General features: G+C 50.0%; 2 protein-coding genes across 2 annotated transcripts in view; one reads left to right on the forward strand and one right to left on the reverse strand.

Annotated features, from left to right (window-relative positions):
* znf131 (zinc finger protein 131) overlaps positions 1-9,387 on the reverse strand; it is a gene marked incomplete at its 3' end in the record, with an annotated part of 13,210 nt that extends 3,823 nt beyond the window's left edge. Inside the window, exons 1-6 of the mRNA XM_084456893.1 lie at positions 9,312-9,387; positions 8,247-8,387; positions 8,055-8,156; positions 4,881-5,025; positions 1,033-1,159; positions 104-295 (exon numbers count right to left, since the gene is read on the reverse strand). Of these exons, the coding sequence (XP_084313019.1) occupies positions 104-295; positions 1,033-1,159; positions 4,881-5,025; positions 8,055-8,156; positions 8,247-8,370 (690 nt within the window). The 5' untranslated portion in view covers positions 8,371-8,387; positions 9,312-9,387. The remainder of the gene's footprint in view (positions 1-103; positions 296-1,032; positions 1,160-4,880; positions 5,026-8,054; positions 8,157-8,246; positions 8,388-9,311) is intronic.
* A 4,184-nt stretch (positions 9,388-13,571) lies between these two features.
* On the forward strand, positions 13,572-18,704 carry selenop (selenoprotein P). The gene is made up of 5 exons (XM_084457567.1): positions 13,572-13,695; positions 14,342-14,572; positions 15,183-15,395; positions 15,544-15,661; positions 15,961-18,704. Exons 2-5 carry the CDS (start codon positions 14,370-14,372, stop codon positions 16,201-16,203), a joined length of 777 nt encoding a protein of 258 aa, XP_084313693.1. The 5' UTR covers positions 13,572-13,695; positions 14,342-14,369; the 3' UTR covers positions 16,204-18,704.
* Positions 18,705-19,168: the final 464 nt, after the last annotated feature.

Genomic DNA, 19,168 nt, shown 5'->3' on the forward strand with positions numbered 1-19,168 from the left:
AATGCATATCTGAAGCCATCCTATTCATTTCAAAATAGGAAAGAGTTTTCCAAGAAAAGCCATTTCCAATCATTCCTGACTGGACGTTCCCCTGGTGCTGTACCTCCTCCAGCCCCCCCTTCTTCACCACATGCAGGGTCGCCGCCCCCTGCTGGTACTTGCTGGTGATGTCGGCCAGCAGGGCCAGAGCCGAGTCATCCGAGGCCTGCTGGGCGTTCCTCGCTGCGTCCACCACCTCCTCCAGCCCCGCCTCCTCCACCTCGATCGCCCCCTCCCCGATCACCTCGATCTCCACCTGCTGGGAACAGACTGGGCTCAACACAGCTGCTGGGAACAGACTGGGCTCAACACAGCTGCTGGGAACAGACTGGGCTCAACACCGCTGCTGGGAACAGACTGGGCTCAACACAGCTGCTGGGAACAGACTGGGCTCAACACCGCTGCTGGGAACAGACTGGGCTCAACACCGCTGCTGGGAACAGACTGGGCTCAACACCGCTGCTGGGAACAGACTGGACTCAACACAGCTGCTGGGAACAGACTGGGCTCAACACCGCTGCTGGGAACAGACTGGGCTCAACACCGCTGCTGGGAACAGACTGGGCTCAACACCGCTGCTGGGAACAGACTGGACTCAACACAGCTGCTGGGAACAGACTGGGCTCAACACAGCTGCTGGGAACAGACTGGACTCAACACAGCTGCTGGGAACAGACTGGACTCAACACAGCTGCTGGGAACAGACTGGACTCAACACAGCTGCTGGGAACAGACTGGACTCAACACAGCTGCTGGGAACAGACTGGGCTCAACACGGCACACAGAACTCAGGAGAGGGAGGTTGGAAGGGAATGATTTGGACAACTTTTCAAGCTTTTTTTTTGTAAGGGCCTACATGTTCTAACATGGGTTGGCTTGTTATCTCCTCGCCAGGTCACCTATCCTGAATTCACACGTCACCCGCCACGGACGAGGACAGAGGGGCGGAGCTTCGCCAGTTCAGTATGGCTGACCAGGAGTCCCGCCTCTAACCTGCTCGGCCTCCGCTGACGGCAGAGTCTCGGTGATGACGTTGGACGTCTCTGCGATCTTCCTCTTCCTGGCTTTGCTCTTCCCGGTCAGTGCCTGGGAGGGGCTGAGGGGGGCGCCGTCACTCACCCTGCAGAGAGAGCAGGGAGGAGAGGGAGGAAGCAGGAGGAGGAGAAAGCAGAAGCAGGAGGAGAGGGAGAAAGCAGAGGCAGGAGGAGAGGGAGGAAGCAGGAGGAGGAGAGGGAGAAAGCAGGAGGAGGAGAGGGAGAAAGCAGAGGCAGGAGGAGAGGGAGAAAGCAGAGGAAGGAGGAGAGGGAGGAAGCAGGAGGAGGAGAGGGAGAAAGCAGGAGGAGGAGAGGGAGAAAGCAGAGGCAGGAGGAGAGGGAGAAAGCAGAGGAAGGAGGAGAGGGAGGAAGCAGGAGGAGGAGAGGGAGAAAGCAGGAGGAGGAGAGGGAGAAAGCAGAGGCAGGAGGAGAGGGAGAAAGCAGGAGGAGGAGAGGGAGAAAGCAGAGGCAGGAGGAGAGGGAGAAAGCATGCTATATACGTTAAATACAATTATTGTAAGTCGCTCTAGATATAAGCGTCAGCTAAATGGCGGTAATGTAGTGTATATAGACTTCCCTGTATTAAGGGGATAGTACGGTGGCCGACGCGTGCAAATCACAACGGCAAATCCGGAACACAACGGCAAGTTCAAAAAACACAACCGCAAAGTTCAAACACAACAACAAAGTTAAAAAACACAACAGCAAGTCAGAAAACACAACTGCAAGTCGGAAACACAAACGCAATACAGAATACACAACAGCAAGAGAGAAAACACAATCGCAAATTGGAAACCACGATTGCAACTCCCAAAAACACAACGACAAAAACCAGAAATCACATTAGAAATGTGTCAACCGGAAAGGGATTTACTACTTGTTGAATCTGATTGGGCAGCTATAGTGTCAATAACAGTGGGACATGTGCGGGAAGCGAATATTTAAATTAATTTGAAATGATACGTTTAATGACAGGGTTTAAGAATGGAACTATTTTTCTCCCGCATGCAGGAGCCTATCTTGCCTCCTGCCAGGCTGTTATCTTGCCTCCTGCCAGGCTGTTATCTTGCCTCCTGCCAGGCTGTTGTTATAAATAAGAAGTTCTTACTTGCCTGGATAAATAAAGGTTATTGATTGCTGATGAGCTAGCTAGCTAATTGTCATTGATGTCATATCAAATATTGGACATTTTTATCTGTAGCTAGTGACCTGCTTTAGGAGGCTAGTGGCCTCTAAGTAGTTTGCACAAAACAGCTGATCAGACGTTACGATGCATAGCCAGGCTCTTGGCTAGTCTATGTGACACCTATGGCAATAATAGCTAAAATAATGAAGATATGTTTTGAGCATATCTGTGGTGGTGATATGATAACATTCATATACAGAGAGAGGACGAGTAGTTGTTTTGTTGTATATTATTTCAATATACAACAGCCCACTGAGCAAAGACACGTCTAAAAGACGTCTTTTAGATGTCTTTTTTGACTTTTTAGGACGTCCAAAGACATCCAATTAGGAGCCAGAATGAATGTTTTTTTTGAACGTTCAGATATTGGACCCGTTTTGCACGTCCACAGACGTCTTAGAGGGGTCCAAGCCAGATGTTTGAATATCGAGGGGTCCAGCAGACGTACAAATGGGGTTCTGGACCGACGGACGTTATTAAGACATGATCTGAACGTCTCCCTGACGTTGCGTGTTTGCTGGGAGAGATCATCTACAAAATAGATTACATCCTAATTCGTAGCATCATCCATTAATCCCGAGCAGCCTCCCAACACTTGGCCAACTCAACATCTGTCCTCTGAAAGGAAATCAGGTTATTGCGTGTCATAGGTGGCTGGGTAGGCTCGGACACAAGGTTTTTACTCGGGAGCATGCTCTGACTACGAGCACTTGTGTCAGCGGTAGGTGAAGTGGGCATAGATGGAACTGGGGCAGTTGATGAGTCAGACAACTCAGTCGCGAACACGGTATCAACCAAGTCCTCACTCAGTCCTGCGCACGGGTAGGCTACATGCGCACACAGGGAACACTTCAGGAAACCTAGCTCTGGGCCAACACATCAGGCTGTAGAACAGAGGGATATGTTCCAAAACCTCCAGCATAGGCATAACCCTGCCACCAGCAATATCGTTACCGAGCAAGAACATTTACACCTATTGGAAAAGACGGACGCACCTTACACTCCACTGGCTATCACAACTGAAGTGCACCAGATGGAGAGGCACCGACACATAGCTCATTTTGATGTCCTGCACCAATACACTAGAACCAGTGGAAGACTTTTCAGAGAAAAGCAGAATATCAGAGAGTATAAAAGACTGGGCTGCTCCCGTATCTCTCAATATGCGCACTGGATACTGGTCCGCCGTGCCACAGAGAGACACCCACCCACAGGAACGGTGCGTAACCAGGGTGCAGTGAACCGCGCACTCCACCCAACTGGCGCTACTGGTTGCACCAAACCAACCTCCTTGGGGTGTTTGCTGGGCTGCGACATTTTGCGTTTCAACATGAAGCAGTCGGCCCTTACTCCAGCCAACCAGCTAACGTCAAAATCACTAGGACAATGAATGAATGATGATGCTACGAATTAGGATGTAATCTATTTTGTAGAGAATGATCTCTGTTGTATATTGAAATAATATACAACAAAACAACTACTCGTCCTCTCTCTGTATATGAATGTTATCCCATCACCACCACAGATATATTCAAAACATATCTTCATTATTTTCGCTATTATTGCCATAGGTGTCATAGACTAGCCAAGAGCCTGGCTATGCATCGTAACGTCTGATCAGCTGTTTTGTGCAAACTACTTAGAGGCCACTAGCCTCCTAAAGCAGGTCACTAGCTATATATACAAATGTCCAATATTTGATATGACATCAATGAGCTAGCTAGCTAGCTCATCAGCAATCAATAACCTTTATTTATCCAGGCAAGTAAGAACTTCTTATTTATAACAACAGCCTGGCAGGAGGCAAGATAACAGCCTGGCAGGAGGCAAGATAACAGCCTGGCAGGAGGCAAGATAGGCTCCTGCATGCGGGAGAAAAATAGTTCCATTCTTAAACCCTGTCATTAAACGTATCATTTCAAATTAATTTAAATATTCGCTTCCCGCACATGTCCCACTGTTATTGACACTATAGCTGCCCAATCAGATTCAACAAGTAGTAAATCCCTTTCCGGTTGACACATTTCTAATGTGATTTCTGGTTTTTGTCGTTGTGTTTTTGGGAGTTGCAATCGTGGTTTCCAATTTGCGATTGTGTTTTCTCTCTTGCTGTTGTGTATTCTGTATTGCATTTGTGTTTCCGACTTGCAGTTGTGTTTTCTGACTTGCTGTTGTGTTTTTTAACTTTGTTGTTGTGTTTGAACTTTGCGGTTGTGTTTTTTGAACTTGCCGTTATGATTTGCACGCGTCGGCCACCGTAGGATAGCCATGCATTACACTAGCAAGGTGCTTGTTACTAACTCAAAGGGCTTTTAACTAAAACACAAAGACTGGTAAAACATCTTTTTTTTATATATATATATATATATATATAATAAAAACTTGCAAGCGTATGTCTTGCTAGCTTTTTGCCCCAAAAAATAAGATTTGACAGCTATGTACCCTTATAAGGTCCAAGTCAAACAGAGGGTCTGACCTGTAGTTGAGTCAAACAGAGGGTCTGACCTGTAGTTGAGTCAAACAGAGGGCCTGACCTGTAGTTGAGTCAAACAGAGGGTCTGACCTGTAGTTGAGTCAAACAGAGGGTCTGACCTGTAGTTGAGTCAAACAGAGGGCCTGACCTGTAGTTGAGGGCTTTGAGCGCCTCTTGCATCTGCAGGTACTCCGCTGCCTTCCGCACATCGGTCACCTCGTCCCGCCCGCTGACCGTCAGGGTGGCCGTGTACGTGAACTCCATCAGCTGCCCAAACGCCCAGTTACTCACTCCTGTCAGAGACAAAGACAGGCTAGTCCCACTGAGGCAAAGAGACAAAGACATGCTAGTCCCACTGAGGCAAAGAGACAAAGACATGCTAGTCCCACTGAGGCAAAGAGACAAAGACATGCTAGTCTGACTGAGGCAAAGAGACAAAGACATGCTAGTCCCACTGAGGCAAAGAGACAAAGACATGCTAGTCCCACTGAGGCAAAGAGACAAAGACAGGCTAGTCTGACTGAGGCAAAGAGACAAAGACAGGCTAGTCTGACTGAGGCAAAGAGACAAAGACAGGCTAGTCTGACTGAGGCAAAGAGACAAAGACAGGCTAGTCTGACTGAGGCAAAGAGACAAAGACAGGCTAGTCCCACTGAGGCAAAGAGACAAAGACAGGCTAGTCCCACTGAGGCAAAGAGACAAAGACAGGCTAGTCCCACTGAGGCAGACTGCATGGAGGAGGGGAGGAGTACAGGAGCACCCATCCCTGACCCCTCCCACGCTCTGCACTCTGACTCCCAGCTACAGACTGACCCCTCCCACGCTCTGACTCCCAGCTACAGACTGACCCCTCCCACGCTCTGACTCCCAGCTACAGACTGACCCCTCCCACGCTCTGCACTGTGACTCCCAGCTACAGACTGACCCCTCCCACGCTCTGACTCCCAGCTACAGACTGACCCCTCCCACGCTCTGCACTCTGACTCCCAGCTACAGACTGACCCCTCCCACGCTCTGCACTGTGACTCCCAGCTACAGACTGACCCCTCCCACGCTCTGACTCCCAGCTACAGACTGACCCCTCCCACGCTCTGCACTGTGACTCCCAGCTACAGACTGACCCCTCCCACGCTCTGCACTCTGACTCCCAGATACAGATAGTGATGTTACGTATGAGACCGAAGTTCCGAGGCGTTTGTGGAGTAGGTAGGCGGGTCCTGATTAGACCCCGTATCCAGACTCGCTTGGTTTTTTTTAAAGCATGTGACCGATGACAAACGAGGCCTCGGTCACGTGATCGGTTTGGTTCGAGAAAGCGAAACCCGCCTTCCTTTGAAGGTTGTAGTAGTTGGTTGGTTGTTGCATGGAGTTGAAGGTGTAGTAGAAGTGTTCAGGACTGTTTTGCAGGAGTGTGTTGGAGGAGAAGGAGTTGAGGAGTAGGAGTTGAGGAGTAGGAGTTGAGGAGTAGGAGTTGAGGAGTAGGAGTTGAGGAGTAGGAGTTGAGGAGTAGGAGTTGAGGAGTAGGAGTCACTGTCACTGCCCAGTTCCAGAAGCACATTTAGCCTACTGCCCATCTGCACCCTCACAATGATATCCCTCTTTATTTCATTAGACCCATATCATAACATGTCATTGTCGTCTACTTTAGTCAGAAATAGTTACAGCAACAAACATAGCCTAATGATAATTATTACTATTGGTTACGAGTAGCCAATATCATACAGTGACGTCACAACCATCCTCATTGTTTAGTGAAGTGGCTGACCGTTCCTCTGGTCAATCACAGCCACTGCCCCAGCAATAGAGCAAGAGTGGTTTAAACACACCTTCATCATAGATCCAGGCAGATGAAGATTATAGATACACTCTTAAGAAGAGAGGGAAGATGGTTTGTTCTCAAATACAGCTAGGATTCTATTGTTCCTCAATTCAATTCAACTTTATTGCAGACGGGTCCTGATAAATAACCAGACAAATATACTCCTCCCCTTCCCTGATATGCAGCACGCGCCAATTAGGTTCGGCCTACAGGTGTAGCTAAGCTAACGATCAGTGATGAAGGTGTCAATCAGAATCTGTTATCAGTATGTTTCAGCGCTCAAGTGGCTGCGCAGTGATACTGGCTGCTCTAAATGATCTTGGCCAGCAGGTGTCAGTAGAGGACAAAAGCATTAAATGAGGATTCGAGTAATGAATCTTTTTTGCGATACAATGTGTCTAAAAGGCTCGGTGCTTCAGAAAGCCTTGTTTCACCATCACTAGCTACGGCCCTCTGGATGAGGTTCAGGGCTCATCACTAGCTCCAGCCTCTGGATGAGGTTCAGGGCTCATCACTAGCTTCAGCCCTCTGGATGAGGGTCAGGGCTCATCACTAGCTACGGCCCTCTGGATGAGGTTCAGGGCTCATCACTAGCTACGCCCTCTGGATGAGGTTCAGGGCTCATCGCTGCAGACTAAATAGATATAAGAAGCACTTTATCCCCGTGGCAGTAAAACGTATGAAGTAGTGACAAGACCAGGGGAGCTAAGACCAGGGGAGCTAAGACCAGGGGAGCTAAGACCAGGGGAGCTAAGACCAGGGGAGCTGAGGATAAGACCAGGGGAGCTGAGGATAAGACCAGGGGAGCTGAGACCAGGGGAGCTGAGACCAGGGGAGATAAGACCAGGGGAGCTGAGACCAGGGGAGATAAGACCAGGGGAGATAAGACCAGGGGAGCTAGGGATAAGACCAGGGGAGCTAGGGATAAGACCAGGGGAGCTAGGGATAAGACCAGGGGAGCTGAGGATAAGACCAGGGGAGCTGAGGATAAGACCAGGGGAGCTGAGGATAAGACCAGGGGAGCTGAGACCAGGGGAGCTGAGGATATGTATTGTCCTCACAGGGGTATCTTCTGATTGTATTTGAACTGTCTTATGTGTGTATGGAAGCGCTAGAACACTATGTACTAACACACGTGTATTACTGGTAAATGTGAAAGCTTGTCTCTTGACGGCTTCAGCGTGGAGGGCAGTCCAAGACAAATGTTTCGTACGTGGAACAATAAAGTTGAGCTTGAATCTTGACAGCAGCTATTCAGTATAATCCTCGCCATAAGGATATCATATAACATATTAAATATATACTCATATATTCAAATATCATAATAATTGAGGGAATATATTACAGTTCTACCCATTCGCTATGATGTTCACTAGCTTTAGGAGAATTGTGCGGCTTTCAGAGCTGTAATGTGGTAGTGTTCAGATGTTCATACCTCCCTGATATAACACTGGCTGTCTAACACGCTGCTAGTGTCCAGAGCAGGGTGCCCGTCACACATACCCTCGATCTCCACCAGTGGCTCCTGTGTGAAATCTTGGAAGAACTTGTGGAAGAACTGACTGCATGCTGCCAGCACGGCCTTGTGGGCTCTGAACTGGTGCCCTGCGGAGAGGAGGGCAGAACAAACCTTACAATGTAGAATCACATGTACAGTAGCGGGAACCCAAGAATAGATGACAGAACCCGCCGTACCGTCCACTATCAGGGTGATGTCTGTGAACTGATCTAGCTGCCGCTGTTCGTTCAGTTTGTCCAGCATGACTTTATAGTGGGCAGGGAATTCATTCCCAGAATCCACCACGGCCTCCTCTGCCATTGTCCTGGCCTCCTTTCCTGCTCAGGAAGAGAAGGAACGGATCATAGTCAGTACAGTCAAATATGGTTCACATATTGTATGTCTTAATTGGCTAATTCCTGTCTGCAGTTCAGTGTACAACAAAACGAACGCCAATGAAATCAAAAGCGAGGGAGCATTTCTGGCCTATTTCCCTTATTCCTCGCTGTATGAACTCAATACGGGCACACAGTTGTATATTTCACAACCGTTTACCCCGTGTTATTATTGACCAAATGATTCATCAGTACTTGTTCAGACCAAACTCTGGGGTCAGACCATACAGATGATAAGGCTCAGGACTATTATCACAGTACAACGGAGTGACTTCCAAATCGACCAATCACACATTAGAAAGCGGGGTCACAGACAACAAGCTGGCCAATAGAAATGAGGATTTCCACTGATCCCGCCCACTTCTACACTAGCTAGCTAGCTAGTTGCTATGCTAACTTCAACTTGATAGCTGGTTAGCTAGCATAAATGCATCTTTAAAAGCACTAAAATCTTTAGCTAATTACATTCATACACTGGGCTGAACTGGTCCAGTGATAAGCTAAAGCTCGGTTATGATCTGTATTGTAGAACAGTAAACGTGTTCCAGCCATGTAGCTAGCTAGCATGCTAACCAATGTGCTCACTTGTTTTCGCTAACCCAGTATATCTAACTGTTACCCGGCTGTGCGGGGCTGCGTGGACTATCACATCAGACGCACCCATACGGGAGACGCACCGCGGGGCGGCCCGGGTGTAGAGAACGAGCAGCCTCTTGAGAACAGGCCTGTGAGCCCCTCGCCATCTCCAGGCTGACCATCGCCATTACGTCATCAAATCGCGCATTAAAACACACTTTTTCAGGAGACATTTCCTCTTTAAAACATCCCCTGCTCAAAATATTTCACCTTACGCGTCTGTTTACGTACCTCTGGTTGGGTTTCGCAGCTTTATTAAGTTGTTTGTGTGAATATTCCCCTCCCGGCTCCTGCAACGTTGCTCTTCTCTCGTTCCTCCAAAAAGGGCGGTCGCTGAGTCGGGCCTCAGTTTCCCAGAAGCCTCTGCGAACTCGAGAGGACGCTGTGGAGCGTTGCTTGGTGACCACAATGTCCCTCTCCATACCACGTGGCCTACCCTAATACATCCATGAGCCTACCCTAATACATCCATGAGCCTACCCTAATACATCCATGATCCTACCCTCATACATCCATGATCCTACCCTTACATCCATGATCCTATACCCTAATACATCCATGATCTAGACCCTAATACATCCATGATCCTACCCTAATACATCCATGAGCCTACCCTCATACATCCATGATCCTACCCTCATACATCCATGATCCTACCCTAATACATCCATGATCCTACCCTAATACATCCATGATCTAGACCCTAATACATCCATGATCCTACCCTCATACATCCATGATCCTACCCTCATACACCCATGATCCTACCTTCATACACCCATGATCCTACCCTAATACATCCATGATCCTACCCTAAAACATCCATGAGCCTACCCTAAAACATCCATGAGCCTACCCTAATACATCCATGATCCTACCCTAATACATCCATGATCCTACCCTCATACATCCATGATCTAGACCCTAATACATCCATGATCCTACCCTTACATCCATGATCTAGACCCTAATACATCCATGATCCTACCCTAATACATCCATGATCCTACCCTCATACATCCATGATCCTACCCTCATACATCCATGATCCTACCCTAATACATCCATGATCCTACCCTAATACATCCATGATCTAGACCCTAATACATCCATGATCTAGACCCTAATACATCCATGAGCCTACCCTCATACATCCATGATCCTACCCTCATACATCCATGATCTAGACCCTAATACATCCATGATCTAGACCCTAATACATCCATGATCTAGACCCTAATACATCCATGATCCTACCCTCATACATCCATGATCCTACCCTCATACATCCATGATCCTACCCTAATACATCCATGATCTAGACCCTAATACATCCATGATCCTACCCTCATACATCCATGATCCTACCCTCATACATCCATGATCCTACCGCCCTGTCCAGATCCACTATATCATCTGACTGGTTTTGATGGATGGGCCATCCTAATCCTGTTATATGTTTGCATGTGCAATAAAGCAATGTTGGCACACTTCATACAGTCCAATTCCCCAATAGCCCATTTGTGTGTGTGTTTCTGTAGGCTGGCGTGTGTGTAGCCTACCCACTTCTCCTGGCTGTTCCACCCAGAGACATATGACCGAATGGCCCGTCCAGGCCATGGTCCAGGCTCAGGGGGCCCTTTGCATTTCTTGTCGCATAGTCAAGGGTTTAGTCATTCATGTTAATCACAGAGCCCCAGAATCCTGCTGAAAAAGTGAAGCAATAGCCTAAATATTCACTTCACATCACAAGAAAGAGACCATCATGATACTTTTTAAGTGAATGTTTATCTAAAGTAGGCTAGGCTACTTTGGAGGGGCTGCTAGTAGATTAGGCCTAACAGAAAAATATAAAATAACAATAAAAACATTAAAACTTCACAGAAGGCAACACACACATTGCATTGTGTTTTTATTTTATTTTAGAGACATTCCAGAGAGTGGGAGCTAACATAGGAGGTCCTTTAGTTTTGGAGACATAAACAGGCTTGGGATCAGTTGAGAGCAGCCCATGTTTTTGCTAGGGGTGTGAGATGATGGACATAGCCTACATGTCTGTAACATGGTGTGCGCTGTTGTGGTGCTGCAGAACCCTCTAGGCTGTGGACCATTACTGTTGTTCTCCAGCTCGGCGACCCCTAAATGCATGTGTGCGTTACCGTGTGCATGTGTGCGTTACCGTGTTCATGTGTGCGTTACCGTGTGCGTGTGTGCGTTACCGTGTATCGGCCACGTGTGTTGGAGTGTGCTGCATGACAAGATGGCTTCTTCACCCGCCTGAACTTCCTCCACATCCACAGGGCATCTGGGTCATTTCAGATATCTAACCAACATGATAGCACGCTACTTATTGCTCTGTTATAATGTGACTCCATGAGCCTGGACTACGAGCTGACCTTTGCCCCGTCATGATCACTAATAGTAGGCTACCATAATGATCTCCCTGTAACTGCCCTGTAACTGCCCTGTAACTGCCCTGGCCTAGATCTGCAGAGAGAGAGAGAGAACTGCCCTGGCCTAGATCTGCAGAGAGAGAGAGAATCCTAGATCTGCAGAGAGAGGGAGAGAATCCTAGATCTGCAGAGAGAGAGAGAATCCTAGATCTGCAGAGAGAGAGAGAGAATCCTAGATCTGCAGAGAGAGAGAGAGAATCCTAGATCTGCAGAGAGAGAGAGAATCCTAGATCTGCAGAGAGAGAGAGAATCCTAGATCTGCAGAGAAAGAGAGAGAATCCTAGATCTGCAGAGAGAGAGAGAGAATCCTAGATCTGCAGAGAGAGAGAGAATCCTAGATCTGCAGAGAGAGAGAGAGAATCCTAGATCTGCAGAGAGAGAGAGAATCCTAGATCTGCAGAGAGAGAGAGAATCCTAGATCTGCAGAGAGAGAGAGAGAATCCTAGATCTGCAGAGAGAGAGAGAGAATCCTAGATCTGCAGAGAGAGAGAGAGAATCCTAGATCTGCAGAGAGAGAGAGAATCCTAGATCTGCAGAGAGAGAGAGAATCCTAGATCTGCAGAGAGAGAGAGAGAATCCTAGATCTGCAGAGAGAGAGAGAGAATCCTAGATCTGCAGAGAGAGAGAGAGAATCCTAGATCTGCAGAGAGAGAGAGAGAATCCTAGATCTGCAGAGAGAGAGAGAATCCTAGATCTGCAGAGAGAGAGAGAGAATCCTAGATCTGCAGAGAGAGAGAGAGAGAGAGAGAGAGAGAGAGAATCCTAGATCTGCAGAGAGAGAGAGAGAGAGAGAGAGAATCCTAGATCTGCAGAGAGAGAGAGAGAGAGAGAGAGAGAGAGAGAATCCTAGATCTGCAGAGAGAGAGAGAATCGCTGACCCGGCAAGGACTTTAACATTCACATTTCCGAGAGTTGCTTGTATTCTTTCTGGTTTATGATGTCTTAGAAGATTATTTTTATGTCACCGTGCCCTTTTATAACATGCCAGGTGGGTCAGTGGGGTTATGGCCTACTGTACATGTCCCTACAGATCTGTTCTTCTGACTGAATATTGCCCTCATCATACTTTGAATTGCAAAATGAGAGCAGTTGGGCAATATGGTTTGATTGTTACTGACCTCCATGAACCCGTCCTCTGTGCCTGCTGCAAGGTAGCTGTTCTGCAGCCAGAAGCCTTACTTTCTCCACGCATCACAATTACTACAGTAGGCCAAATCCGCAGATACAGTAGGCTTAGGCTACTGTATGTATAGCATAATGCATGCAGTCTCTTTGGTCTGTAGGTGAGTTATGTGTGTTTGTGTGGAAGGCTCCCGGTCAGTATTTACCCTGAACAACCCTCTCCCTCCCCTCGACGCTTCACTTCTCTGGAGAGAAAAACAGGATGTGAGAATGTTCTGGTCAGGGTGCACACTTCGTCCAGGGCCACTGAAATGACCCCCTTAACTGTAGCTACGCCAGGAACAACTGTAAAACACAAATATACAGTAGAAGGAGATATTTGATTTGATTTAGATCCCTAATAGGCTACACACACAAGCACGGTCACTAACTCTTGACATTGAAGTTAAATGCGGGTTTGACTTGACTCGCGCTCAAGTTGCGCAATGCTGTGAAATGAAATGTTTTCATTTTGTTATTTAATTAATTTATTGGCAATTTTACCACAGTTTAAAACATTAGCCTACTTTTAGCAGCGACGTCTATCACGTGATTTCACAGAAGGGCTACTTATTAAACTCATCCAAGTCATTTGCAGAAACAGACATCATTCTGAACTTTGTCCTCCTTTCCCTGTCAGGACAACAACAGGCGGGGTATATAAGGGGGGCGGGGTATATAAGGGGGGCGGGGTATATAAGGGGGGCGGGGTATATAAGGGGGGAGCAGAGAGGGGGGGAGCCTAGGCGGGGTATATAAGGGGGGCGGGGTATATAAAGGGGGAGCAGAGAGGCGGGGTATATAAGGGGGGAGCAGAGAGGCGGGGTATATAAGGGGGGAGCAGAGAGGCGGGGTATATAAGGGGGGAGCAGAGAGGCGGGGTATATAAGGGGGGAGCCTAGGCGGGGTATATAAAGGGGGAGCAGAGAGGGGGACTTGTTTTTGTTGGGGGAGCAGCTTCACGAGAGAGCTGATCTGAGGAGCACACAACTGACTAGTTAGTAAGTAGCACTTTCCTCCTTTTCATTCAAAGATGAGATATGAGATTGTTCTCTTCTTCATGGTCTATCAGAAAACGGAGTTGTGCACCAAGTGATCTTTTAATTTTAGATGTGTTATATAGATTACAGCCTTCTATGGCATTAAGGAATGCAACAACATGCATAGTTTGATGTAGTTGACTCCAAATCGCTTGTACAGTGGAGACATGATCACCTCTCAAACATTTACTTGCAAAAAGATAATAATAAGAAACCTAATTTTGATCAGGAAAATCTGCACCTTCTCCGATCCCTCCAAACTTGGTCCATGTTTAGGGTTTGTAAAATGAATCAGGACAAATGCTAAAATGATAGTTCTCCCCACACCGCTAGTGGAGAGAATCAGTTCTTCAGCAGGATGGATCTGCAGAGATGTTGTTTGCTTGTTGAGTCATCAGATCAGCCCAGATGTGGAAGGAGGGGGGCAGGTTGGGTCATTCAGGGCTATTTGAACAGCCAGTAAACAAGGACATTGCCTAATGCCTAGCCTAAAGTCCAGTCCCGTCAACTTTGTGCTGAGTTTGCTTGACTTAACTTGCCCTCCCCCCCCCTTGTCCTCTGTCCGACCCACCCCCCTCCTCCTCCTCCTCCCCTACCTCTCTGTCAGCTGACCGAGCCGGAGGCTCAGCCCAGCGATGTGGGCGTGGCTCAGCCTGCTCCTGGCCCTGTGCCTGCTCCCTGGGGGCGGGGCTGAGGGCCAGGGGGAGGGCCGTCGCTGCAAACCTCCGCCGGACTGGAAGATCGGGGGGGTGGAGCCCATGAAGGAGGCCGCTGGCCGGGTGGTGGTGGTGGCGCTGTTCCAGGCCAGCTGATTGTTCTGCTTGGTGCAGGCGTCCCGGTACGAGGTCCAAACCTGCCCCCCCTCGCATGACTCCATAACCCCCCCCCCCCACACACACACACACACACACACACACACACACATACACACCTCGCATGACTCCATAACCCCCCCCCCCCACACACACACACACACACACACACACACACACACCCCCTCCCCATGAGTGAGCAAGTCGATGTCAGAAAGAGAGTGTTTACCCCTCCCATCAACTCCCTCCTCCTCCTCCCTCCCTCCCTCCCTCCTCCTCCTCCCTCCTCCTCCTCCCTCCCTCCCTCCCTCCCTCCTCCTCCTCCCTCCCTCCCTCCTCCTCCTCGTCCTTCCTCCCTCCTCCTGCCTCCTCCTTCTCCTCCTCCTCCCTCTCTCCTCCCTCCCTCCCTCCTTCCTCCCTCCCTCCCTCCTCCTCCTCCTCCTCCTCCCTCCTCCTCCTCCTCCCTCCTCTCTCCTCCTCCCTCCCTCCTCCTCCCTCCCTCCCTCCCTCCTCCTCCTCCTCCTCCCTCCTCCTCCCTCCTCTCTCCTCCTCCCTCCCTCCTCCTCCTCCCTCCTCCCTCTCTCCTCCTCCTTCTCCTCCCTCCCTCCCTCCTCCTCCTCCCTCCTCCTCCTCCAGTATGGATGCACTGCGCCTGAAGCTGGCAGGTCAGGGGTTGGAGAACGTGACCTACATGGTGGTGAACCACCAGGGGGAGCCGGCGCAGCGGCTGCATGCCCTGCTGAGGCAGAAGCTGGCGGAGAGCATCACGCTGTACCAGCAGGCGCCGGGCCAGACAGACGTGTGGGCCGCCCTGGACGGCGAGAAGGACGACTTCCTGGTCTACGACAGGTACGCCCCGCCCCCTTCAGAGTCCCGGCGGCGCGGTGGACCACGAGAAGGCCCCGCCCGCTCCGGACACGCCCTCGCAGCTTCCTGGCGTTTTGTGGGCGTCGGCGTTGTCCTCTGTTCACCCGCGCCTCTCTGCCCCGCCCCCCAGGTGCGGCCGCCTCACCTACCACATCTCCCTGCCCTACTCCATCCTGACGACCCCCTACGTGGAGGACGCCATCAGGGACACCTACTGCACACACACCTGCGGGGACTGCAAGTATGAGGTAGGACACACACTAACACACACACACACTAACACACACACACACACACACTAACACACACACATGCACACTGACACACACACACACACGCACACACACACACACACACACACACTAACACACACACACACTAACACCTCCTCCCCCCCCCCTCCCCCCCTCCCCCCCTCCTCCCCTCGTCCTCCCCTCCTCCTCCCCTCCTCCGCCCCCCTCGTCCTCCCCTCGTCCTCCCCTCGTCCTCCCCTCGTCCTCCCCTCCTCCGCCCCCCTCCTCCCCCCTCCTCCTCCCCTCCTCCTCAGGACGCCGAGGTGCTGGCCGAGTGCAACAGGACCGTGGAGGCCACGCCCGACGGCGGGGGGGCGGTGCCAGCCACCGGAGAGGAGACCGCCCACGGACACGGCCATCACCACCACGGCCACCACGGCGACAGGGGGGAGGGGGGGCGTGGTCACGGGGCGTCCCGCGGGGGGGGGCAGCAGGAGGTGGACCGTCTGAGCGTGGGCCAGGAGCGCGTGGGCCAGCAGGCCATGCTGAGGCCCTGAGCGCCACAGACCAGGAGGTGAAAGGTCAAGCACAGCTGACACATGGGGGCGGCGGCCGACGGCGAGCCCACCCCCCGGGGCAGCTGATGCTGACACTGACGCCGGCTGTTGGCCGTGGGCCTCTGACAGTGCGCCGCGCCGCTCCCCGCCTCCTGACAGTGAGGCGAGGGGGAGGGGCAGGGGGCCGGCGCTCAGGTCGCAGAGACCTGACAGTGACGCCCCCCGCCGCACGCTGCCGCCTGACCACCCCAGTGAGCCTGACCTCCGGGCGTGGCGAGCTGAGGGTGAGAGCAGCCGTAAGCAGGGACGCGTTCTCTGATCACGCAGCTCCTGAGGGGGGCGCAGCTGACACGCTGGAGGAGGAGGAGGAGGAGGAGGAGGAGGAGGAGGGTGATGCTCACTGCTCTTCTCTAGAGAGCTAGAAGCGGTACTGGTTGAGAGTAGTGGATCTATGATGAAGAGGAGGTGGTTTTAGACACAGCCCAGGTGGGGGTGTACGACCAGGGGAGGCCACGCCCTCCCCCCCCTCCCTCCCTCCCTCTCTCCCTCCCTCTCTCAGTCAGCGAGTCGGTCTCATGCCTCCCCGGGAGGTCATGTCCACGCCTATTGTCCTCCGTCATCCTCTGTCCATCCGTTATGAAGGCAGGCGCAGAAACTACGCTCTAGTGGCGTCTGTCTGATGTCAGGATGGCGAGAGGGGAGGGGAGAGGCTAGGGGCATGGTCGCCCTGATTAAGGTCAAAGTTCAACTGACCAATTATTAATTAATTAGGGTTATGGGAGGGTTAGGGTTATGGGAGGGTTAGGGTTATGGTAGGGTTAGGGTTATGGTAGGGTTAGGGTTATGGTAGGGTTAGGAGTACTGTTGGGTTCACGATGCCGGAAAGTCCACGTTTTCATATCCAAAGTTGTTGTTTTTTTCTCTTTGAATAAAAGTGTTGCTGTGCATGAACACAAGCATTTTTTAAGATATGTACTGTAGCTTTGAGCTATCTCACATCGTCGTTGTTTTAGATGTAAACTGTAGCTTTGAGCTATCTCACTGTTGTTTTTTTTAGTAGACAGCCCCGCCCACCTCTGTATCTCAGGTGTACGTGTGAATGAACCACAGCTTCATCATGTAAAGCATCATATACATGTAGTCTAGTGTCTACAACAAACACCATGCTAGAGACTAGATGCACATTTCCTCACTGCATCACTTATATGAATGTCACAAAAAAAGTTAAACACCTTGTTTGCGTTTCTATGGTTACAGCAAATGAAATGTATAAATAGACAGACTGAAATGTAGTTTGAATAAATCCTGTGCTTAATGAAGGTCTCTAAGGGAAGACAAAGGTCACCTAGAAAACCTGATGTGACTCAGAACATGTTCAGCTTGTTTGAGGAATGGAAGGAAAAGGAACCAAAGAAGTGAATAAAGACTGAACTCAACAATGTTGTCTCATCAATCGTTTGGACACTGTGTCTGTGTGCATATGAGCAGAATAGACTGAACTAGATAATAGACTATACTTTTTACCTGAGCAGAATAGAATGTACTAGATAATAGACTATACTTTTTACCTGAGCAGAATAGACAATACACTTACTTTTTACTTTTACTGAGGCACCAAACATTTTTGGGATACTGTATGAGAGAGAGAGAGAGAGAGAGAGAGAGAGCAAGAGAGAGAGAGAGAGAGAGAGAGAGAGAGTGAGAGAGAGAGAGCAAGAGAGAGAGAGAGAGAGAGAGAGGGAGAGAGTGAGAGAGAGAGAGTGAGAGAGAGAGAGAGGGAGAGAGTGAGAGAGAGTGAGAGAGAGAGAGCAAGAGAGAGAGAGAGAGAGAGATACAATTCTGTATCAAGTGGAATATAAACACTCAGAGTGATTAATTTCTGTTTTGGGGAAATGAGATGTTGGAGAAATGGAATTTTAAAGGAAATGTTGTTTTAAAGGAGATGTTGTTTTAAAGGAGATGTTGTTTTAAAGGAGATGTTGTTTTAAAGGAGATGTTGTTTTAAAGGAGATCTTGGGGACGGCAGGTGAAACATCTGACTGGTGCTCCAGACATACCTTGCTGTCTTCTTCAAAACTCAATTTCCCCAAAACTCAAATTCATTTCTGGAGTATTCATATCACTCTTTCTTGCTCGTTTGCACGTCTTTCAAATCTATTACCCCTCACTGATTACCCCTTAACGTTCTGAATAGATGTGTTACTTTCAGTTGAATGCACGTCAATGTGTCTCCACGGGTTGATTTGACCAAAAGAAAGAAATGGGTCTGCTTAGAGCAGGGGTGTCAAACTCTGGCCCGCGGGCCAAATTTGGCCTGCAGTGTAATTATATTTGGCCCGCGAGGCAATACCAAATGACTACTAGAGCTGGCCCGCCAGTATTTGATTTTGCATGTCTGCACTATTAAGTTATATATTGTATGGTAATAAGCGTTGCTTGTTCCATATTCAATGTTAAAGCAAAACTTGTTTGGGTCCATATTCAAATTTTCATTTGTTCAATGTTGGCCCGCGACTTTGTTCAAGTTTTAAATTTTGGCCCACTGTGTATTTGAGTTTGACACCCCTGGCTTAGAGGCTGCAGTCTTCAGGTCGACCAGCAGATGGCAGGCAGGTTTCACCACAGACCCGGAGCCCGCTCAGGGCCACAGACCCGGAGCCCGCTCAGGACCACAGACCCGGAGCCCGCTCAGGGCCACAGACACGGAGCCCGCTCAGGGCCACAGACCCGGAGCCCGCTCAGGGCCACAGACCCGGAGCCGCTCAGGGCCACAGACCCGGAGCCGCTCAGGGCCACAGACCCGGAGCCCGCTCAGGACCACAGACCCGGAGCCGCTCAGGACCACAGACCCGGAGCCCGCTCAGGGCCACAGACCCGGAGCCCGCTCAGGACCACAGACCCGGAGCCGCTCAGGGCCACAGACCCGGAGCCCGCTCAGGACCACAGACCCGGAGCCGCTCAGGGC

This window comes from Borostomias antarcticus, assembly GCF_949987555.1.
Source record: "Borostomias antarcticus genome assembly, chromosome: 23".
Taxonomy (NCBI): domain Eukaryota; kingdom Metazoa; phylum Chordata; class Actinopteri; order Stomiiformes; family Stomiidae; genus Borostomias; species Borostomias antarcticus.